The 24,947-nt window shown below is 42.1% G+C and overlaps 1 protein-coding gene across 3 annotated transcripts in view; it reads right to left on the bottom strand.

Moving 5' to 3' along the window:
- Nucleotides 1-7,318: 7,318 nt before the first annotated feature.
- The window catches only part of dhrsx (dehydrogenase/reductase (SDR family) X-linked), a 67,879-nt gene continuing 50,250 nt past the window's right edge, over nt 7,319-24,947 (bottom strand). For 2 of the 3 annotated variants that reach the window (XM_061226180.1, XM_061226182.1), the window contains one exon: nt 19,211-19,452. In XM_061226180.1, coding sequence (XP_061082164.1) covers nt 19,255-19,452 — 198 coding nt within the window. In that variant the 3' untranslated portion in view covers nt 19,211-19,254. Of the gene's footprint in view, nt 7,803-19,210; nt 19,453-24,947 lie in introns of those variants that run through there. The other variant, XM_061226181.1, reaches the window with a different exon arrangement.

The following is a 24,947-nucleotide window of genomic DNA, read 5'->3' as shown; positions in this document are numbered from 1 at the left end:
AATGTGAATGTTTTCTGTTCATCAGTCATTCTTTGAATTTGTTATCCAGAACAATGCTGTTGCTTAGAATTTCATCAAAACATTACTCAGAATTCCATACAATCCTGCTGAATTGAGTGAAGGTTCATTAGATGGTTTATATTTTTTATTTTTTTTATAGAAGGCCAACTGTGTTGCGAGACTAGTGATTTAATGCATGGCTAATTTGACCTTGATAGAATTGATTTACATTTGATTAATATTGCTTTTTGTGACCTTGGACTGTTTTGAGGATCTGATTGTGAGTGAACTCTGGTCAGGAATATTATCATTGAGTTTTGGAATCCCCTCTTACATGAAAACGGATGGAAACTCTGCCTCGACTGACCGCAGTGATGGATCACTTTACTGAGCCAACTCCAATAACATAACGGTGCAGTTTCAGTACTGCAGTGTACCTGCTCATGGATCCACCCAAGCAAATTCCAATGTTAAAAGGCGCCTCACCATTTGAAATATAGTGCACTGAGTTGGTTTAATATGACCCGGGGTTGGACCTAAAATGCTTAGAAAGTAAAACTCTATTTCAATCGTTGTGTGGTTATCTGGCAATATAGCTAAAAAGCTTTCACAGAACTTTCATTTTGTTTTTATGTTGTTGCATGTGATATATTGTGCATGCAACTGCCAAAATTGCATCATTTGACTGAACATTTCACTGGGAACTGAATTATTACTTTCTCATGCTAGACTGTGTATTCCCATAACAACAATATCTGTGGAAGGCATTTAAACTGTGCTTTTCCAATACCTATCATACACTTTTCTCCTGTTAAAAATAAAATAAAATGCAACTCATTATCTCTGTTGTTTATTTTGTACAACCTTTTATGTTCATCTTTACCAAGGGTGCCGATCATTTTTGAGTCAGCTGTATATCAAGAGTCATTTTTCTTTTTTCTTCCAGAGATAGCATCCTTACATTATTAGCAGAGCAGCTATGCTCACCAGCAACAGTTGAACCGAACCCGGACACAATGCATTGCTTGATTACTCTGACACTGTGAAATGGCCGGCCACCAACAGTCATCATCTGGAGCTTACTGACAGCATCGCCGACTACATTAGCAATGCTCTGCTTCCTCTGTTGAAAACAAAGACTTCTGCAAAATATTCTACTTCGCTGAACCTCGTTTCACCATGCCAAGCTGCAAGCTTTCAGAAATATGAGAATAGCACTGCCATCTACAACACTGTCAACAGCGACACAGTCAGAGTGACTGATAATGCTGTAGACATGGTGAAGGCATTCACTCTCCTTCATGACGGTGACACAGACGATAACGATGAAGAGTTGACCTCATGGAGAGGGTAAATGGTACATAGGCATTTATATAGCGCCTTTATCCAAAGTGCTGTACAATTGATGCTTCTCATTCACCCATTCATACACACACTCACACACCGACGGTGACTGGCTGCCATGCAAGGCACCAACCTGCTTGTCAGGAGCATTTGGGGGTTAGGTGTATTTCTCAGGGACACTTTGACACACCCAGGGCGGGATCAAACCAGCAACCCGCCGACTGCCAGACGACCGCTCTTATCAATGTCGCCCCTCACAATGTAGTCAATTAACTGGATTATTTACCACACAAGCCAAGCCCATGCTTCATCCATACTGTCCAGTTTGTGTCACATAATGCACAGGAACAAACTGACCCTCTACTAAAGTTCAGAGGTTTATTATTTTTGCCACTAAACCACAGGGGCAATCCTTGAGGGTCACTTGAAGCTCCAGGCTGCAAATGCAACAAGGTGGAAGAGCCAGAAGAAGATGATGATGGAGATGCCGCAGCTTCAAGCCACCGTTCAGTTCACAAGAAATGAAATGAAAGAAATAAAAGAGCTTTGCGAGACGCTGGAGGAAGCAACAGATCGATGCCGGACTGATGAAGCTGTAACCGTGAGTTATGTTTTCCCACGTGTCAGAGTTATTTTCTCCACTCTGGCAAGCATGAGAACAAGCAAAATGGTCACAACAATGACATCTTCAAGAGACGACGGGCTGGCTAGGTCTGTAGAGCGGTTTCAGCTGGCTGCTGCTGTGGACCCAAGGTTCAAACTTGACTGATGCATGGGCAGAGAAAGACATAACATCAAACAAGGTCCTCTCTCCCCACTAAAGTCACCAAATGATCACACTGCATCACTAAAGAAGAGAACGAAGCTGTTTGCATTCATGGACTCCCCAGCCCTGATAGCCCTAGCATCACAGCAGGAACCAAACTATCTACGGTAAAGTTACCATGCCACACAAAGGAGTCTCATCCTCTATACGCCTGTAGCTTGCAAGCCCATTGTATTTAATAACCACTCAGGGGGACAAAAGCAAAAGTACTGTTTTTCAGAGAAATGTATCATTTTAATTGAATTAATCAGTGTATCATTTACCAGCCCCAGCCAAACACTAGCTTTAACTGCCTGATGCATTTAGTGTTTTTGCGACAGAATATTATATCAGTACTGTGCACACTGCACACCAGTCTGATGTAACTAATCTGGTGTCAGGAAAAGCATTAATGAAAATATTACAGTGAAATAGCTCAGCCATAGTATGCAACACCCAAGCCTACACAAAATGCACAACAATGTTATTGCTCTTGAATAAATTATTAATGTATTTATTTTGGACAAAGTAACATGCTCCATGCATCATACTGTACGATTTATTCCATTATATCTCAAGGAATTTTAAGAAGCCAATTTTTGAAATTTCCTCTGGACTGCCTTCAGTTTTCATAATTGCAGGGATTTCTGTATTGATCTCTCTACATTGTAAATGAATGCCACTAACAATAATCTTATCTTCAATCACAGTGTCTATTGATCTGGGTGCAGGCTGGGTCTGTTAGATTAGTCCAGTTAGCCTGCTGTCCTTCCTCAGGGGCGATCTCCCTCTGAAGGCTGTCAGGATACAAGTGACATCAGAAAGGTATTTTTTATTCTGCTCTCCTATTTTTGAAGACCTGACACACCTATAGGCGTGTTCTATTGCTGCAGTGTTCTCCATCAGTTGTGGACAATACATTCTTGCAGAAACGAGGCCCCATTTCCCAGCACTCTGCCAGCAGAGCTGTACAATTGTTACACCAGTAACTGGCCCTGACAGGGTGTGCAATTAGGAGACGTTTAAATAAGATAAGAAGTGATAGCTGAGTATATGCTTTCCTGTGCAAAAATGATAATGGATAATCCTGGTGGTTATTGTGGCCTAAACTGGATCCAGACACTGAGAGTGTGGGGTTGTTCACCGCACTGAGACTGTGGGGTTATTCACTGCACTGAGACTGTGGGGTTATTCACTGCACTGAGACTGTGGGGTTATTCACTGCACTGAGACTGTGGGGTTATTCACTGCACTGAGACTGTGGGGTTATTCACTGCACTGAGACTGTGGGGTTATTCACTGCACTGAGACTGTGGGGTTATTCACTGCACTGAGACTGTGGGGTTATTCACTGCACTGAGACTGTGGGGTTATTCACTGCACTGAGAGTGTGGGGTTGTTCACCGCACTGAGAGTGTGGGGTTGTTCACCGCACTGAGACTGTGGGGTTGTTCACCGCACTGAGACTGTGGGGTTGTTCACTGCACTGAGACTGTGGGGTTGTTCACCGCACTGAGACTGTGGGGTTGTTCACTGCACTGAGACTGTGGGGTTGTTCACCGCACTGAGACTGTGGGGTTATTCACTGCTCTGAGACTGTGGGGAGAGCCACTGCTCTGAGTGCCAGTGCTGTACCTGGATGGAGTGACCAGGAGGCAGCATGATGTCAAAAAGGCTAAATACTGATTGTCACTGCCGCTCTCTGCAGATAAGGCCCTGTCCTGTTAGTGAAACACATCAGAGCTATCAGAGCTATCTGGAAATACATCAGACACTGTTGGTGACCATTTTTCTATCATGCAAAAGAGATTGAGAAATTGGACAAAAACTATGTTTTAAGGTAACAGTACTGGCATATTAACTTTTAAATGATAAAATATAGCAATACAATTATTTATATCACTGTCCTACAATAGCTGACATAAATATGGTAAAATAACAATAAAAAAGATTTGAATCACTGTCCTACATAAGGTGGCACAGAATATTACAATTATTTGAAATCTCCAGTAAAAATGAAAACACATTCACTCAGTGAGCAATTTATTAGGTAGACCTGTACACCAGCTTGTTAATGCAAATATTTAATCAGCCAATCATGTGGCAACAACTAAAAGCCTGCAGACGTGGTCAAGAGGTTCAGCTGTTCTCAGACCAAATGACAGAATGGGGAAGAAATGTGATCTTTGACCGTGGGATGATTGTTGGTGCCAGAGAGGGTGGTTTGAGTATCCAGAAATGGCTGATCTCCTGTCATTTTCATGCACAACAGTCTCTAGAGAATGGTGCAAAAAACAAATAAACATCCAGTGAGCAGCAGCTCTGTGGGCAAAAATGCATCGTTTATAAGAGAGGTCAGAGGAGGTTTACAAGGGCCAGACTGATAGAAGCTGATAGGAAGGTGATAATCACGCAAATAACCACACATTACAGTGGTATGCAGAAGAGCATCTCTGAACAAACTAAATGCGTCAAACCTCTGAGTGGATAGGTTACATCAGCAGAAGACTAAAAAATAAAGTTAATAAACATCTAATAGTGCACACTGAGTGTATTATATATTCAAATATTTTGCACTTTACTTGGAAATAGAGCAGGGAACAACAAGAAACATGAGTAACAGTGTTTGGAGTGAGGCTGATTACACTGAGCTGGTTTTATCAGGTCTTGAAGCCTGTTGACTGAGATATGGATTGCTCTCGGCTTGCTGATGACAGCAGGGATGGCGCTGAAGGGAAATTAATTCTGCGTAATGGAACCCTGTCCAATAAGCTGCTTTAATATTGACTAACAAGTCAAGCCATTCACCTATGCCAATATTCAACACAACAGAATTAGACATGGTGATGTGATGTGCTTGCTACATCCACTGGGCTTCAGAATGCTGTTCATATAATGAAGATTTAACTTTGTTTGAACATGCCCATTGCAGTTTCTCTGAACATATTCATCACATCAGATGTATGAAAAGACAAACTCGGATTAGCATTTATCACCGGATTTAGTTAAATGGCTTGGCCTAAGGTGTGAACCATATTAATGTTAATGCTGACATCCAGCTAACAAACAGCATTACTCTTTTAGAGTACTAATGAAAATGTAATACTCAGGATCACTTTGTTCAGTTCTGTCTTGGGGCAGCACATGTTGCCAAATGGACATTTAGTTGAGTGCAGATGCTGAATAAAACTAAAACAATTTGTGCATGATAGAGTAACTGACTTCATCTAATCAAGCTAATTAAGAAAGACCGCTCTCTTGCAGTGTGCCTGTAATATATCGCAGATAACAATGGCCTTTTTATGTGTATTCAGATTCTGAATATATAATAAACAAAGTTTTTTTTATTACAAGATTCATGAACGCATACATCCTGCTTCTTCACATTTGAAAAATGCAAATTTTTAAAAAAGGTAATTTTGAGAAAATATTTTCCATATCATTTCTTTGTCAACGCCTGTGCATTACAGAAAAAAATAACCCCTGATTAGGTTCTTGTGGGCACCAGTCAGTATTCATTAATTTAAAAATAAATAAATCCGCTTTTATCTACAGGGTTTTTTTTTTTTACCTAGTCATTTCCCCCTCACAGATAATACTGCAGTTTCTGGATGATTGCAGAGCTGCTAAGAAAGCATATTTCCATTTATATTCCATTGAAAATGATTACACTTTTTTCCTGCCTCTAAGAGTGCATTTTGAGAGAGGAAGGCTTCCATTACGGACGCCACACGCCATTACCCGGAGCCTGACTCTGAGGGAGGGGGGCAGGCATGCGTGTGTGACACATATATAGATCTTCCCCACATGCCATAAAACACGCGGAAGTACGGAGACCGGGGGCAGCGGTAAAATATTACGGTTGTTTCAACGACTCTGGTTTTAACCCATACGATCCCGCATTGCGTTGTCTGCAGTGTGTATTGTGGTAGGGATTGAGAGTGTAGAAACTTTAATACGGACTGTATGTCTACAAAAGTTGTTGTTCTATTACTAAGAGCTCCAACTACAAGTGTTAAAATCTGAGAAAGGTTTGTGTGTGGGCTACACAATTGGATATCTACAGTCTCTCCATTTTTGATCATCTGTACCTCAAAATAGAGAAGTTAATTTAAAATGTAAACCAATTTTCTAAATACTCCCCACCCCCACCCAAGCTTTTCTACACTGAAAGCCAGATTTGTAATAAGCCTCTTAAGAAAAAGATAGTATGCTTAAAGGCTGTTTGGACTTTCGAAGGAAAGGAAAATGCACATTTAAATAGTCCCAGAGGATGCTACAGAGCCATCCCCTGAACCCAACACTCACATGTCAGGTAGCTCCTTCACCTAGGGTTATGCGTTTGCCACCAATATGCCTGTTCTCATCACATCTATAGCAGTGCATACACTACTCTCCAAAACTCACATGGGCCTTTAGCTTTCAGGTCTTCTGGCTGGCATCTCCCCGGCACTGCTTCCTGTATCTCTACCATTTAACATGGCTTGAAAACATGGTTTCACTGTAAAAACTTGGCCGGAATAATCAGCCCAAAGTGTACATTGAATTTAAAGTCTGGGTTTGTAAACACAGCTAGACTAAATAGAGCTACACTGACTTTTAATCACCATGGCACATACATCATGTGGTCTATTTGCTTCTGAAGGAAATGTTTCATAAATAATAACTGTAGATAAGGACAAGTAGTAGTGTTACAGAGTTGTAAAATAACCTTATACGCCTTTATGTATGTTTGGAGGGTAATGTATTCATCTAATTTACAACCTGTCATTTGCTATGTGATTACTTTTTCATGTGTCTATTTTCACTGATAAAATAAATTATGTAGAGATCTGATAGTAACAATGTGGAACAGCTCTAATGCTATTGGAGATAGCAGATTTAATGGCACCATTACTTAGAATAATAGGCAATACAGAACTTTCACATGATATTTCAAGTTCAGAAACTGAACTAAGTAATTTCAAATATTATTTTGTATAAATAATATAAATACATTTGAACTTGAATGACTGTCATTTTTAAATTTCCCCAATGTGGAAAATACATGGAATGTGTTGAACAACTTGCTAGGTCATGCAGTTGAGGTAGATTCCCATATAGAAACAAGCCCAGATGGGCTGAGTAATGTTTTTAATCATAATAACATATCCCTTTGTTCTTATAAAAAGACAGGTTGTTGAAGGCCTAGCATGAAGCTATACTTTTCTTTCGATATTCAAGCCAAAAAAAAAACATTTATGCGTAAATCTGATGCAATGTTTTGTATGCAAATTATGGAGACTCCATCATTTCCATGAAAAACAATAAGTAAATAAAGAGAAAAGAAAGATCCATGTGACAATTAGATGGGCTGCGGTGTTCCGGGAGATTTTCAGAATGTGCACAAACAGCCTCCTCCTTCAGCGTGTGACTCAGTGCAGACGCCGGTGTTGACTCATGGGAAGCAGCTTTGTGCGGCAGGGAGACGGGAGCGAGCCGCCCAGGGCCTGTCACCCGACCACGCCGTGAGCGGGGGCTGAGCGCTTCCCGCTGTCGCTGATGTGGATTTAATGCCAAGCTTCAAGCCCCAAACGCCGTGTTCCCCTGTGACGTTCTCTGAGATGCGGGGTGGGCTTCAAAGCCACGCGTTTCACTGGGACACTCCCGTGCTCTGCATTCTCAGTAAACAAAGCGGAGAGAGAAAAGTCGGAATGAACGATACTACACACACAAAAAAAAAACATTTCACAGGACTCAAAATGTATTACAGTGATGGATAACTTTTGCTAAATAAAGTCTGGGCTGAGATGAGCTGTACAAAAACTGACAGGCTTAATAAATTGCCACAGAGAAGAGAAATGACATAATATGCAGACACAATGGACCTAAACCATACTGTATGGTTCTTTTCATAATGATAGAATAGGGAAGCAAAGCCAGTATATCCAAACAAGGTGCACAGCTCTCTCTGGAGACCATTTCTGTAGCACACTTTAAGATACCGCATATTCCAGGCATACTCAAATATTCAGGCCAGTAGAACTGCCAGATTTTATTCTTCTTCTCAAATCAGGTGCTGGATTAGTCCTGGAAAAACAGATGAATGGAATCTCAGAGTGATATTAATCAATTAATTCACAATCATTTAGAGAAGAAAGCTAGCAGTTCGACTGGTCTCAAGGGCCAGATTTGAAAGCCTCTAGCATATACATTTAGCAGTAATATGCAGGACAGAACACTGTGTTGCATTGAGGGAAAATGATCCAAGTGTCATAATTAAATTGCACAAATGACAGAATGCCACACACCACGGCATTAAACCGGTGGAAGATTTGACCGGATTTGCCAATTTAATGGATTTGAAACACTTTCAATGAATTCTGGGTCTTGGCACACTAATGGAAACTTGGCTGTATTAGAGTACAGACCACAATGTCACAAGAACATTTCACAAAGCATGTTAACTGATAAACTTTAGCTAACAAAGTCATAGCCCCTTCCAACAACTAAACAGCTTGGTGGCTGTTGTTACTGATGAACAAATCTGCACACATCTCAAAGTTTGCACATTTTAATTTGGCACATTTTTGTGCAAACTCGGATGAACATGCAGAAGGAGAAGGAGAAGGAGGCTGACACTGGCATTACACCACAACACAGTCACTGATGGATCAAAAACAATCCATATTCAATGAGCATGGCATTCAGCAGGGAAGACCTCCATCTCCAGAATGCTCATGTGAGCGAGGGGAAACACTGTGCTACGCTGTGCTGGAGACGCACTGTGCTACGCTGTGCTGGAGACGCACTGTGCTACGCTGTGCTGGAGACGCACTGTGCTACGCTGTGCTGGAGACGCACTGTGCTACGCTCCTGGGCCGCTCATGACCACTGGCAGGGCAGCCTTTAAAGTCCATTATCTCTGGGTTCCTGCGCGTGGGCTAGTGGAGGCTGCTGATGTCTGGCGGGGCTGAAGAATGAGGGTAACCCTGCGATATCCAGCTGCAGCTCCCGCACAGTAAAACATGACGTCCACCCAGCTGCCCTCGGGTCATTTAGCAAAGAATGCATTTTATCCCCATTTCTCTCTGTTCGGCAGTTTCAAATACCCCACGGCAGTTAGAGCCTCTTCCATTTCCATAGCAGGATCTGTCAGTTGAGGAGGGAGCACACAAACCACCCCTTTTCAAACAATCATCCTTCAATATTTGTGGGATGAGCTGCCATTTTGTTTCTCACTACAGAATACACCAGCCATAGTATGAGCATTCTGTGGGCATGTGCTGAGCAATAATAATATAAATAAAATACAATTGTGCTTCAAAAGAATAAATACTTTTTTGATAAATCTAGAGAACATGTTACACAAACAAATGGATGATCATTTTGAAATACCTATTTGATAAACCTCAAACAATATCAACTTATTTTGAATTTTTTGGGTAAACATTTTTTACTACATCTACGCATCTTTGAGTTCAATGTTTAACATAAATAATATGCACGTTTTAGCAAACTGTGACATTTCTGCATATGGCGACTTTAGCTTGTGGTGACCAGAGCGGGTCACTCATGATAACCTAACACCATCATCAGCCAGAACTTTGACTGAAATCCCACAGCTACGTTGCAGAACCTGTGACACCATTCATTGAGTATTTGTGCAACAGCCTATTAGTCCTTCAGTCATACTCAGGAGCTGGCCTTGACTCAATGCCTCCAATTTAGTAAATTTATGACATGCTGTTCTCATTTTCAAGGTCATAGTGGCCTTTCCTCTTGCCAGGTGAATAATTATTTTGGGTTTGTCCAGTAGCTCTCGTAAACAGCAGCATCCCGGAGAGAGAGAGAGAGAGAGAGAGAGAGAGAGAGAGAGAGAGAGAGAGAGAGAGAGAGAGAGAGAGAGAGAGAGAGAGAGAGAGAGAGAGAGAGAGAGAGAGAGAGAGAGAGAGAGAGAGAGAGAGAGAGAGAGAGAGAGAGAGAGAGAGAGAGTGTGTGTGTGTGTGTGTGTGTGTGTGTGTGTGTGTGTGTGTGTGTGTGGGGGGGGGGGGGGGGGGGGGGCTTGAAATGGCAGGACTGGCATGCCATCCATTACTGCTGAGGAGGATGCAGCACCCAGAGGACATCATTACGGTGATAAACATTTGATGACAGGGATAGTCCATCACAGCATACAAAATGTAATAGCAAATATTATTCTGTACAGTTAACCAGACTCCACACCTGTGGGTCAGCCGATGAAAAGATTCCGGAGATCCCTCTAATATTGAACGGCATCTTCTTTCCCGGCTGGCAATCATTTTCTGTTTGGTCTATGTACTGACAGCCATTTCCGTTTTTCTGTTTGGTCTATGTACGGTCAGCCATTTCAGTTCACAAACATACAAAGGAACAACAATGAGAGGACCATCACATGATCTGGGCTTGACCTATCGCTGACATAGTGCCAACATAACAGTAACAAATGTGTCTCCAACAGATATGTACAGTATATTACTCAACAAAAAAAGACCCATTAATTTGATTTAATTGATTTAATTAGATTTCAAAGTTTAAGGATGAATGACAACAGCTGTGGAGCGGTTCAGATTTACACTTGCATGATGATAACCATGTGCTTATCATAACTACAATAATTATGCATGTGCATGCAGTGCAGGAGGGAGGTTCTCACCTGTGAGCTATAAATGTTAAGACACATAATGAACTGTGTGTTTCATAGACAACAGTCGGTGAAACCACTGATTTGGATTGATTGTTCTCGGTGCACATTATCTCAGTTTGGGGTATGGTTATTGGACGTGCTGTTGGACCCATCACCCAGCTGGTGAGTAAGCCAAGGACAGTCTCTAATTTGGCTGTGTTACAGATGCAGGCTTGGCACTGAATCCTTGTAGACAACACCGCTGGCCTCAGAACGAAGCCAGGCTGCCGTTGATATTATAAAAAGATTTCATAGATATTGAGGTGTGTGGATAGAGGGTTATTGGTCTGAATATTTAGTTGCCATCCCGGGTTATTCCTAACCTCTAACGTTTCCCCATTATTCTTTCCACAGGATATATCAAAGTATTCAACATGGGAGGTCTATACAACCTTAACTAAAATGTCAGAATTTTAAAATTAGTCAAAACAGAACGATCAAACTAAGCCACCCATCCTCATCAATAACGAAACGATCACTATCTCCAACTTTTTCAAATTCCAAACCATTTTCTGAAGAAACACAACAGTTGTCTGACTTCCTCAGACAACTCTGCAAATACAGGTTCAAACAACATCTCCTGGAGTCAGATTCTATACACCCATCATTTTAAGCATCCTCACCCTGTCATCACTGTCAAAACACACAATAAAGAAATTACAAAAGCAACCCAAATCAAGTGCTTCAACCAATGAGTATCTTTAAGCGAGCAATGAGTAGCATAGGGGGCAGCCTGTAGCGTAGTGGTTAAGGTAAATGACTCCCTAATGTAGATTCCAGAGAATCTGCACTTTCAGCCACTGCCTCCAGGGGGCGCTACATTAGGGGCGAGCCGAGAGATTAAACCTCAGCCTCTTACCCCAAACCAAACTATACTCACCCTGAACTCTGGACTCTAATACATCATAATTCAGCACTGAACCATACACACCTCTACAGTACATTTGATCGACAGAAATCTACTGGACTCTATCCCCACAACTACAACACACCCATGCACTATGCATTGCATTACATTATTGGCAGACACTCTTATCCAGAGCAACGTACAATTGATTAGACTAATCAGGAGACAATCCTCCCCTGGAGCAATGCAGGGTTAAGGGCCTTGCTCAAGGGCCCAACGGCTGTGCTGATCTTATTGCAGCTACAACGGGATTAGAACCACCGAGCTTGCGTGTCCCAGTCATTTACCTTAACCACTACGCTACAGTGGTTATGCACTACTGCAGGCACTTTCGTTCGACTTGTTGATATGCCCTGTATGCTTGTCTGCCTGCGTATATGTCATGTGATTCTGTTATATATGTAATGTCATGTCATAAATGTGAGCTCTTCAGCTGTACTGAACCAAATTCCACCAGTTTGCTGTGTGACAATAAAAGCAATTGATTGTAGGCGATTGGCTATATTTAGTAATCCAAACAAATAAGGACAGGAAAAAAAAAATAAAAAAATCTCAAACTTTGGATGTCAAAAATATTATTAAAGAAACTGAAAGAAAGGAAAAATATAGTTTTGGAGAACTGCAAGGAATGCAGGATAAACCGAGCCAGTTGACATTTTGGATCAGTGACATTTTTCATTTTCACTCATTTGTCAGGTTGCAATGAATCCGTTTTTTAAGTGGTTGATTTGATTAATGAATAATGAATAATAAATAATGAATATATCACATGGGATTAGGTGCTCATGAATGCTAACTGATGCCAGGGAGTTAATGGTGGTGGGATTCTTGGAGCACGCTGTTGATCTCTCATTATGGAAATGATGCCTTTCAAAATAAAATATGCATCCATGCATGAAAAAATTCAGGAAACATCTTGAAGCAAAATGATTGTTGAAATGGAAATCATTACATTATTGACTGAAATTGTGGAAAATTATATATTTTTTGGGTAGTGCCAGCAATATCCTTTTGTCCTTGTTGGTGATTTTATGACAAATTATCTTTAGTCTCATTTACGTTATGAATATGGCATCATCAATGTACTAATGAAATGCAAGGCGCCGCACCTGTGCATCAGCGATTATAATTGTAACTTTACCTGTGGTTAATCGTTCTATCTTCTTACAATTACGCTTCACTGTTTGCAATTACAGCAGAAATTATTCCGTAATTGATTGCTGCTTGCCCAACTGCTGCAGTAGTTGGGGTTTATTCTATGACAGATTATCACTCTCAAACATCCTGCAAGGCTGCTTAGGTTATTTCTGTTGGAAACATGCAGGAAGTTATGCATGAGCATGCGTGCCAACAGGCAGACATACCCGACATTCTGACGCAGGCCATTTTGAAATGAAATCGCATCTCGGATATCTCAAAAAGTGTCAGGCGATAGTCAAAAGCTGCCAAATGTTGAACATACCATACATATACCATGTGTGCACATGTAAGAGCGTACTGTGGGACATGGATGTGAGTTTTAACACGGGAGCAGGACATGCTAACACACCCCTTTTCCCCTTGCCTGTCTATTTGAAGATTCAAGCCCGACCCACAAAACAAATCGTGTCTGAAGACTCACTCAGCTGTCAATCATGCCGACACGAGCCCTTGATCAAACGGCAAACTCCCCACTGTTTTAACGACAGAGACTCGGCTGATAAAACACCGGGCCGTGTTTATTTTGGAGCAGAGCTCTCGATAGAAATCTCGCAGGGTAAACAGAGGAGAGAGAGGCTTGCCTGTGGTGTTCCCTGGGGGGGGGGGGCTGGGGGGTATTTCAGATGTTCCGGATGAGTGTTTCCTGTGGAGGGGAATTCTTGCTTCTCACGAGCACATCACATCAAGAAGGCTTCCACCATGTGTGTGTGTGTGTGTGTGTGTGTGCCCTGCAATGCACTGTAATAGAGCCTTCTGGACCTTGCCTGAATGCTTTTAGCCGCTGCTTGCTATTGGATGATGCAGCCACTCCAAATGCGTGTGTTATTGCTTAGAAGGACACGAACAGTTACTCTCATAGTGAATAGATAACTCACAGTATTACACGTCCTGAACCGTGGTTATGTAGATGTTTTTTGCACATCCATTCATAGAAGTAGACATTTATGGGACTAATTTACAGTAAGCACCCTGTTAAAGGGTATCCAGGGAGCTTTTGAATGCAGCAAACCCCACAACACTGTACTGTATCCAACCTGGGATCATTTCCACGATAACTACTCCACACACTAATGGGTTAGAGTAATCTGGAGCAGGACATATTCCAGTACATTTCCTACAGCAGATTATCACCCATATGTACAAAACTTGGCTGGATTAGGTACTAAGGCTGTTTTGTTTCCTGAACAGTGAGTCATGTCAAGTTCAATTTCATTTAATTTCAGAAAACAGAATGTTCAGCAGTATATTGCACAAGACTGTTACCTTGAAAACAGAAACAAACTGTAGGCCAACTTCTACTTTACAGTAGAAACCTAGTAAGCAGTTTCTACTGTATGCGGCAACTCTGAACACCAGAGATAAAACACAGACGCATTTAAAAAGGTAGCATACGTAACATCTAGTTCCATACCTTCCTGTGAAATCGGCAGTCCAGAGCTCCTGAGTTTTGCTTGTCCGTGGCTCTGTTTTAAAAGGAACATTGAAGAAGAAGAGGCGCAGACAGAAAAGATGGCCGCCAGGCTACTGTTTGTCTCATGGGGTTTTTAATTTAAACATAGTATGCGGTATGACAAATTGAAATGCTGACCAAGAAGATCCCACAGTTTTAACAATAAAATTGTGAGAGATAATTGTAGACTGAATTTAAATGGCACTCCTATTGAAAGAAGCAGTTTGTTTCCAAACCCCTGGCTTGAACATTATTTAACATTAGCAACACAACAGTAATGTTCCTGCATAACACATATTTATCTTTTTTGTTTTAAATTATATTTACTGTAGCACATATTCACCATGAACAATCTCAAAATCAACATTGGAAAAAAATATATTAGTTTACCTCAGCGAAAGAATCAAAACATTCTCACAGTGCCACTTGGAAGTTTCTAAATAAACTATGGGTTTACTTGGAAGAACATTCCTATTCTTGAAGTGTTGATATGATCGTATTATATATCGCACATCATATTTAATTGGTTTTGCACAAGAATGATCTAGCTTTCAGGTATTTCAAGGGGCCTCAGACAACCAGAGATTTCAGATCCATGTTTTATTGTCACTTATTTAATTCGATTTTTTCTGATTTGCTTTAGATCAGTTCAAGACTCCCAGCACCACTTCATGAAACATCATCTCCTCAATAAGGCAAACACCACGTTAAACAATTTTATGTGTAATTATAAGCACACTTAACAGGAAATCAACCGTGATATTTCCATGTAATCTTGAAACCACAAGAGTTTTATCTGCCCAGTCTTTCAAGGGTAAACTATTGAGAAACACAAGATCCTACATGAGGCCAGGAATAGCACAGCGCAATAAAAACTGCATGAATGACTCACGCCAATTCATGCATATTATGTCATTGATCATTGTGAAAGCCATCCGTTATGTTCCCCACATACACAAATTCACCCAAACATAAATGGAATTAATACATTACTGTTATACCCTCATATTTGTCATTGCAGTTGCTGAAATGAAATCAATGTAGGACTTCATATTGAACCGTGGGGACTAGACTGACTTTTCATAATTATGATAACCATAATCAGTGCTGTGCTTTGTGTCTAACTTGCTCAAAGGCCATCACACTAAGGTTATTTAATGATAAAAAGTCTAAGAACAAGAAAGTAAATCATAAAAAGGCAATCTTTCACAAGTACATTTTATTCTAATTAAAGTCTTATTATTTTGGAGCTGGTTGGATATGCATCCTAAAATTTGCTCTATACTATTCAAGATTGCTTTGATTCTACCACAAATCATTGAACATATATAGCTTTAGAGACTCTCTTTACAACTTAAATATGTATGTGTAATATTTTATTAATAATTCAATACAGAGTGCTGAACAATGTTAGGGAAATGTATTCCATAATCTTCTAGACCACATCAGTCGCTGACTGAATCAGTTTGTGAAGATCTAGCAGAGATCTAAAATACCACCGAAGAAACCCAGGGTGAAGGTCATAGTCTCAATACACATTGTGACCTTGAAGCCATTATGTTTATCACCAGTTCTGTGTATGTGCACGTGTGTGTGTGTGTGTGTGTGTGTGTGTGTGTGTGTTTTAGGGCTGGAAATTCACAGTGAATGAGTGGCAGTGGGGATTTAGTGCTTCGGGCCAAGAGACAGAGAGCCTTAACCCGCAGGGATGAAATCCTGTCTGCCATTTCAGACAGTTTGTTCTGAGAATTCAGAAGATGTCTGGTATGCCAGTAGAGTGAGAGAGTTACTGGGCAACATATTCAAACAGATTACTGAAGGGCTGTGGGGAAAGTTGAACACTTGGAGCATGTTACACAAGGCAAGCTCATACTGACTTCTACACTATGGCACTGCTAATCTTTCAGAGTCGCAGCACGTCCTGGGACCCAGTTGCATCTACGTCTCCAGGCTTTCTTTGAGCCAAAATGGAAGCCACAGCCCCACCGCTCCAGAGAATAAATGCTTTTCTTTGGCAACATCAACACAGAAATAAAGAGAGACAGGTTTGCTGCAGATTTGGGGATTCCCTGTCATAACGACAACCTGCTGGGCCATCTCATAACTTCTCACCGAGGAAATCGACCTCTTGCATTTGTGTGCGTCTTCCAGTGTGTTTGTCATGAAGCAGGGGTGTCAAACTCCAGTCCTGGAGGGCTGCATTGTCTGCTGGTATTTGTGGTTTCCTTTCGATCAGCAGCCAATTAAGGCCTTGAGAACAAGGTGTGTGGACTTAGCCAATTAAAGAAATGCATCTCTCGTGCTGAAACACACCAAAAACCAGGACTGGAGTTTGACACCCCTGTCATAGAGGGCTAGGTTATCAGTGTTAGCCCTGCAGTGGCAGGCAAGCAGCAAAGCAATGTCATCTCCAAGCTCACACAACACCTATGACACCTATGGTGTGTGTGGAACTTATCCTTCCACTGAGGGTTGTTTCAGTCATACTTCTGGATTTTAAGTCAGGGTGGATAACCATCTAATTCTACTTAAACTTCCTGAGAAAACTTGCTATCCTAACTAGAGTGCAACCCCTTCCTCAGCCTACTTATAGAGGGAGGCTTTGGGAAAATTAGAGAGCCTCACATTGACCTATTTTAGGTGTCAGCTCTTGGGTGGCAGGGGAACATAATCTGGACACAGTGTACGCTCTTAAACAGATGCTGAGGATCCTCATCTGTCAGATTCCATTGCACTTTAAGTTTAGATGCTCCTGTTGGTAAGTAGATTGAACAAGGAGATGTGGCGAGAACAGAGGACACTGTTAGTGTGAAGGACTCTCACCAGATTAAATCTCTTGAAAGAGGAACAAGCTGAAGAATAAGTGTTATTTAACCCACAGTGATCCACACAGCTTTCTCGCTCAACGGACAACACTATATTACATGACCATATTACATGATTAAATCAGACAGTGACAACACACGCACACACACGCATGCACGCGCGCACACATACACACAAATACAAACTGAGATGACAGACTAATTCACAGTGCCCATGGCATGACAATTTCCAGGCAACATATGGGTATTTGTTGGGCGCTCAACTTTTTAATTAAAGGTTTGTTTGGGATAAGCCCATTTGGAGCACTGGCGGCTGTGCCTTCCTCCGACTCAATCGTGTTTACGGACTCTTGCCAAAACCACATTTTCATTCGCGCCGGGGGAAATTTAAACCCTAATCCAACATTGGACTGGCTTCCTGCAGAGAAGGTGCAGAGAAATCGAAACGGAACAAAAAAAACGAGAACGTTATTGCACAGAAAGGAGGCTGCGCTCTCGTGTGTGTTTTTCCGCTCTCCCCGTTATCTGCGCTCTCCCTCCACGCGCGCAGAGCAGGGCTGAGTTACCGTTATGCAACGTGTATTTACACAGCACAGATGGAGGCTTTCTGAAAATGGTAATTCAGCCATGGAATAGAAAAGGAACACTTGGAAAAGCTTAATGTCAGCGAAATAAATTCCTGCCAACATCAAGGAGGATGATGCACCCTTCTTTCTTTGCGGGAGCACCACCTGTTTCAAGGACAATGCGGAGGCTGCAGGTGTCCCTGCCTTTCAGACTGCATTTATATCCCGGCAGTCTTTTGGCGGAACCGCTTCATAGCAGATAGAAAACTCGACCCCTCTCCGGACAACAATGGGGCGCAATTAAAATAACACTTCCCGCTGCCCCTGTGGCCCTGTTGCGTAACACAGTTGCAAAAATAAGCTGCCTTCCAGACACTTGACAGGACACGAGACAAAGTGCATCTTACAACACCGAGCAGCCGTCACAGGAAACAGAGGAGCGGGGTCAAAGGGAACACCACTGCAATCACACGGAATGCACACGTTTGAAATCACGGGAGAGGCGTTACGGCAACCGTGAGTCGGATTGGGAGAAACCACCCGCAGTAGGATGACGGGAGAGAGGAGTCCACACGGGTGTGTCACCCGCGGAGGCAAAATGCGTCTTTTCCGGAAAATTCTGCAGCAGCTACACATGTTCACAGTGCAAAAGAGAGTGGGGGTGGGGGGGCACTGTGCTAAGCTGACGCATCGTCCGGAGCCCTTCGTCTGTGAATTAGAAATTAGCGATTGTGACGTGAGCCTTGCTTGCTTTTCCCCCCTCTGACCAGTCCATGGCCCTTCTTGGCACAGCCATTCACAGTCAAACGGTAGGGAGGGATTGTCTGGCTGAAAATGGCACTGATTCACTGCAGAAGAAAGTTCTTTTATTTCTCCTTTCTCCGGTAAAAACTTAGCAGGGAACGCTTTCCTTTCAGATTACACAGTGGCTACTTCTGTGCTGAAATATTAAGCAATGGCGGATTTAGCGATGGCTCCACACCTATTAGTCACATCAGCTTTCAAAGGAGGCTCCAATCCATCAGGCAAGCTTTTGATGTGCAGCATCACTTTTCAGATTGAATTCACACATTCTTCCCATTTTTGCTTTCTTAGTTGGGAGGTGGGGGGGGGGGGGGGGTGTGGAGTAGGCAGGAGTATGTGTCTATGCATGTAGGTGTATGTATATGTGTGTTTGTCGTGTGTGTGTGTGTGTGGGTATTGGTGTGAGTGTGTGTATGTGGGCGCGTATGTGTGTGTGTATGTGCGTGTGCGTGCGTGTGTGGGTGTGCATGCGGGTGTGCGTGTGTGCGGGTGTGCGTGTGTGTGTGTGTGCATGTGCGTGCGTGTGTGCGGGTGTGCGTGTGTGTGTGTGTGTGTGTGTGTATGTGCGTGTGTGTGTGTGTGCGTGTGTGCGGGTGTGCGTGTGCGTGCGTGTGTGCGTGTGCGTACGCGTGCGTGTGCGTGTGTGTGTTCAGGGAAAGGGGCTCAGTCACTCAGCCTGGTGCCCTTCCTCCGGCAGGCCCACCAGAGCACAGCTCTGCCTCCACAGCTCGGCCTGCAGGTCCTCGTCGTACGATGCCTCTGAAGACTGTGTCCGGCGGCCGTTGTACAGGTAGCACCCGCCCACGCCCTCCATCTCCGGGCTGGCCGCTGCGTAGATGGACGTGGAGGCCCCCTGGGCCGGGGTCTGTGTGGGGAAAAGAGTCGTGTGAAAAGGGTCTAAGCAGCCCAACCCAGCACTGACCTGATGCTAACGTCTGTGCTAACATTGTGCTGGATGATAACCCAGTGTTAGCCCAGGGGCTAAGAGAATGCTAACCTGCCCCTGACCCAGCACTGGGGTTCTTTCATGCAGTGAAACAGGAAGCATAGTGCAGGCTCGCCAAAGGCTACCTTTGATCAAACATTGACCTTTTTACAAAGGATACAATTTTTTATATATATATATATATATATATATATATATATATATATATATATATATATATATAAAAATATATTTAAAAAAAACTTTTAACACCAAACAGTCACCACTTTAAGCTCTGATAAATTCGTTAGATAAGAAGATTAACTGGGGGGGGGGTGGCTCTCTTAATTGAATTTACAGACTTAGGGTCAAGATCTATCGTGTTCTGAAACTATACAAAATAAAAAACATTACACTTAAACACTCATGAATATTACAGCAACCATTCTACTAACATAAATAGCAGCATTTCCATAAGGAGCTTATCTCCAGGGAAATATTTTTGCTGCGTGTAGTAGGAATTTTTAAATGTCTATTAAGGCTGCTTGATGAGCACGTGGTGTGTCAAACTATAAACCTTCCCTGAGGATTATACTAAATACTTTCACACACCAGTAAAACATGCAGGCCATGTTATCTTCACTGCGAGTGTAGTGATACATTTACAGGACATCGATCCTATAATGCTAAGGACAAGAAGTATCTACTGACATCATGTGAGCTCATCTACATGCTCCTGAAATATAGAGCTACAATGCAGTACATAGCCTCTAGACTCTGAACATCCAAGCAGGAGCTGTCTTTTTTAAATTCACGTTTATTCACACGGGCTCCACTAATGCGATTCAACACCATAATGGCAAACCGCATTTGGAGTATTCACCTAAAATGCTGTTTCCATCCTAATGATAAAGAGGCGGGAGGTAGAAGCTGGGAATCTCACGCTCCGGGCGTTCCTCATCTCCTGGATTAATACAGGGCCTGAGGCTCCATCATTGATATGCAGACAACTGGCTACAAAGCACAGATAAGCCCTCACGGATCAGTTACCCTGGATACGCTGAGTTCAGGATCCATTGTGTATGAGGACTAGTCTATGGAACAGAACCGTCAGGGGAACAGCTACATTACACAAAAGAATGTCCCAGGGTTCCCGTATCCGACGGACGTCAGAACCGGACCCCTGGTTCCAGGCTTGGCCTGCTGTTCAGCAGCAGGAGATGAGTCTTACTTTCAGTCTTACAGCACAGTCTTACTTTCTCCCTCATGCAGCATACAGCATAAAGCTACACACTACTAACGCGCAGTCTACAGCATTACTCAAGCACTCGTTTAGGTACCAATAGTTTCCGTATCTAATAGCAATAATAAAAGGCATGGCATAGCTTGATATCTCAAATATATAATAAGCTATATCCGGAGACAGATACTCAGTGACATATAAAAGGGGATCCCTACTTGACATTCTGAGATTTCAAACGCCCACTATAATTTGGTAGGAGAGAGACAATCAAAAAAACAAGCATCTACAATAACAAATGCATAGAGAAATTCGGATTACTTCTGTACAAGAGAAGTCATTATAACAGCCCCAGGACAGCGGCCAGGGTAATCGGGAAACGCAGCTCTGACGCAATACAGTGGAATAATTTAAAGGCCAATTTGAAAAAGTGTCCTATTAGTCTGGGAGGGTTGGCACTTGTCAACACTTTGTTTTGACATTGACATTCACGAGGGCAATTTCACTGAAGAGCTGGCGGTGTGCATTCATAATGTGCTGTGCACATTATCCTCTGCTCTGAGGCACAGATATACTATATCACAACATACTATAATGACCAATCGCGCAGCGAGAATGGATAGAGCAGTGTTCGCTCTCCCTGGCTTAGTAAATATGAACATGCTGAGCGCAATAGTTGCTACAGCCGTTGATTATTTTCTCTTGGTCCGTCTGTTTGTAGCAGTACCCGCACATTCTGTCAAACTCAGCGCCATAACAACAAACATGCAGATCCCTGTTAGAGAGAGAGATGGTGGGAAGAGAGAGAGCGAGAAAGAGAGACTTAACTAACTTAAGCTAGTCAGGTGATGAGTGTCGTACGATATCTGCCTTAATAAAATCCATGCCTGTATTACCCTTGCCAAATGCGAGCTTCCTTTTCTATTTTTCTGCTGTTGGATATGTGTGTGATGTGCTCAAACAACACCCACAATGCATCTGGACTGGCAACAGAAGCAGGTGCCAGCCATTGGCCACTGGGAGTTGAAATGGACAGCTCCCTGAGGAACACTTGTCATAACAGAACAGAGGACACGGGCTGACTGACTGACTGACTGGCATTCAGATGGCTGCCCCCACTGACACCAAAGCCACATTGAAATTGACCGTACAGCCCTGGGACTCCAATACCCAGGATTCAACTGCACTCGGCTACAGGCACCACTTTACATGGGGATTCAACACAAACCATATGCTCCGTTAACATATCCTAAAGACCAAGAGCTGGGTGAAGTACTGCTCTCTCCTTGCTTGCCAACTGGTTGAAACTGCTTTAAACAACGTTAGAAGAACAAATATTTGGCTCCCCAAGCTAGTCTCCCACCACATCCGATTCCAGCTTTGAAGGATGACAGAAAGACTTTAGGTGGGTGGTTCAGTCACACCTCTGTCAGTGGTTGCGGTACACCCACCGTGACGCGTTCATGTCACATACAGCACGTCACTGCCAAAGCAGAGCGGAGCGGCGCTTTATATCGACAAATTTGCCACGGAGATTCAAAGTAGAAGCTGGGGAAATATTTCTAGTGAGGTACTTTCCTGGAATAGTTTCAGTAAGGGTCCTCTGGCGGCAGCAGGATATGTGAACACAGCGTATGTAAAATGGAGGCAAAGAAGGAAGCTGTGATTTATACACTCTATACCCATATAGCAAGCATGTAAATAAACACAAACCCAGGCAGCGTTATGGGCTGTGTCTCACCGTGACATGTGCAGTATATTCTGCATATGGAGGGAGGCTGTATGGAGGGGCATGTCCCGTGTCAGATTCTAGAAATAAAAACATTCATTTTCTATCTTTGTTGTTATGATGTAAAATAATTTGTCATGAATCTGTTTGGCGCTTGGACCATACATAAAACAAAGAAGCCTTGACAAAATAACTAACAAAGGAAGTATTGTAACCAAAGGAAGCAATACGGGTATACCATAGGATTCTTACGCCTATACAAATGCCAAAGGCTGACACTCTATTATTTACATTCCACTGTACATAACAGATGTTTGCAGCTTAATGAGGAAGATGCAGAACGACTTCAATTTTCTCTGCAGACAATGGAAACCAATTTCTGTGCATAACAGTAATGTGTCATCACATTATGCAATGCCTTGAATTTGTTGGAATAAGAAAAAGAAGTCAGTGCTGTTCTTGTTATGCAGAGCACACATGGCTATCGTACGTACTAGGGTATGTGTTTTTTAGGGATGTTTCAGTTTACATCCGTACGAGTATGTTTCCGTAATGCACACAAACAGCCACATTATAGCTCGACATATTCCATTTACAGAGTGTCATATTTTTTCCTCCAAGTTAAAAGCCAATAATTAGCTCATCAGTCATGCTGCAGGGGCATGCTGGGAAATGTATAAGATGTTACATTATCAGTTAATGCATTTGGTGAATGTCTGAAATGCAAAGTAATACCCCGGCTCTTTCTTTATATCATCTCTTTATGGCTCTTTATAGGGTCAACCAAGAAGACATCCTATTAATGTGGCATTTAAAGTGCCAGAGCACAAGCTCAAAGGTCCCCAAAGCAACTGCCCCCAAAGCCAATCACACCGAAACAGACCCACACTGAACGCAACTGATTTACACTTTAAACTGGGCCGGCGGTCATGCAGATATTACATGCAGCAAATACGTAAAACCTTGAAAAATATATATTTCACAGCATTATGCTGCTGAAAATAGACTGTTTATCAATTTATATAAAAAGCCAACTGCAGGGGAGTCATCTTCCAAGTAACTGCCAAATCGGTATATGCATGCCAATATGTCAAAAAATAATCTGAATTTTGGAAAAAAGAAACTAGACTCACAGAAGTAAAACGATTTTGATACAAAAAAATAGAAAATAAATAGTACAAGGCCCGTTTTGAATTGAAATGATGAAATAAGTTATACGTGGAAATAAAATAAGTAGCAGGAAAAGGCAATAGTCGCATGTATTCAATCGCTGCCTCAGTGCAGGTATAAGAAAGCTTTCACTATCTAGTCTTGATTCTAGGCTTTTGATTGCCTTTGGTGTCTGTTATTGCCATTTGTCAACATGAGGACCAGAGTTGTTCCAAAGAAAGTCAAGGAAGCCATTATGAGGCTGAGACATAAGATAAAATCAGTCAGAGACATAGGCCAAACAAATGGTTTAGAACATCATAGAGAAGAAAGGGAGCACTGGTGTATGTTTGGTATCATTGCCTTGCTGTGGGATAAAGCACTATTCTGGAGGTAACTTGAATGAACTTGAGCAGATAAGATGTTTCAGTACACTTCTGAATTGACAACACAACTGCCATCAGAAGTTACATCATCAACAAAGGCAAGTGAGCCAGCCCCTGTGGCAGCCATACAAGCCCAAACTATAACACCCCCACCACCATGTTTCACAGATGTTTCTCTTGGTCTCACCTATCCATGGGAGCTTTTTACAGGTCGCTACAGGCACTTTTAGGTACTACTTAGCAAACTGAAATCTGCCCATCCAGTCTCTGCAGCTAACAAGTGGTTTGTATGTAGTCTGTAGATCTGTTTGTGACGTCTACTGCAGAGTTATTATATAAAATTAGATATCACAATGAAAAGAAGTCTGCTTGATTTGCATTTATACAAATGTCAGTACTGCTATGAAGTATAGAAATAGACACAAAACTCACAGTGCATTTTAATGTTACGATAAGCCAAGAGCATTCACACATAATCTGAAATGTGCTTTGGAACATTCCTTACCCAAATGAGAAACAAGATTTCAATGCAGCTAGGCTGGATAAGCAGGATCCAGAAAGCAAAAAGCATTTAAAAAGTGTTTTTTCAGATGTAGTGAAAATAATTTTTAATATTATAAATAAAGAACCAAACAAAATAAATACTATTTTGTTAAGCACTAGCTTTTGAATTAGTTTGTATTCAGGCCACTGCTTGCGGATTGGGCATTTGTCATTGCAGACCTGGTTTCTGACATCTTCAAAAAGGCATAAAATGCTAACATAAAATGTTTCTACATAAATTTACATAAAATGTATTTTTTTTTTTTCACCAATCAGCAGTGATGAAAGACCGGATCAGTGCGTATGTTAATCTGCTGGCATTATACTTCACCAATACTCACTGTACCTTGTTGTTGTATAAGCAGCTGCATGCGGGTGTCACAATTTA

This window comes from Conger conger, chromosome 17 (genome assembly GCF_963514075.1).
Source record: "Conger conger chromosome 17, fConCon1.1, whole genome shotgun sequence".
Lineage (NCBI taxonomy): Eukaryota > Metazoa > Chordata > Actinopteri > Anguilliformes > Congridae > Conger > Conger conger.
This window is presented reverse-complemented; position numbering and strand designations above follow the sequence as displayed.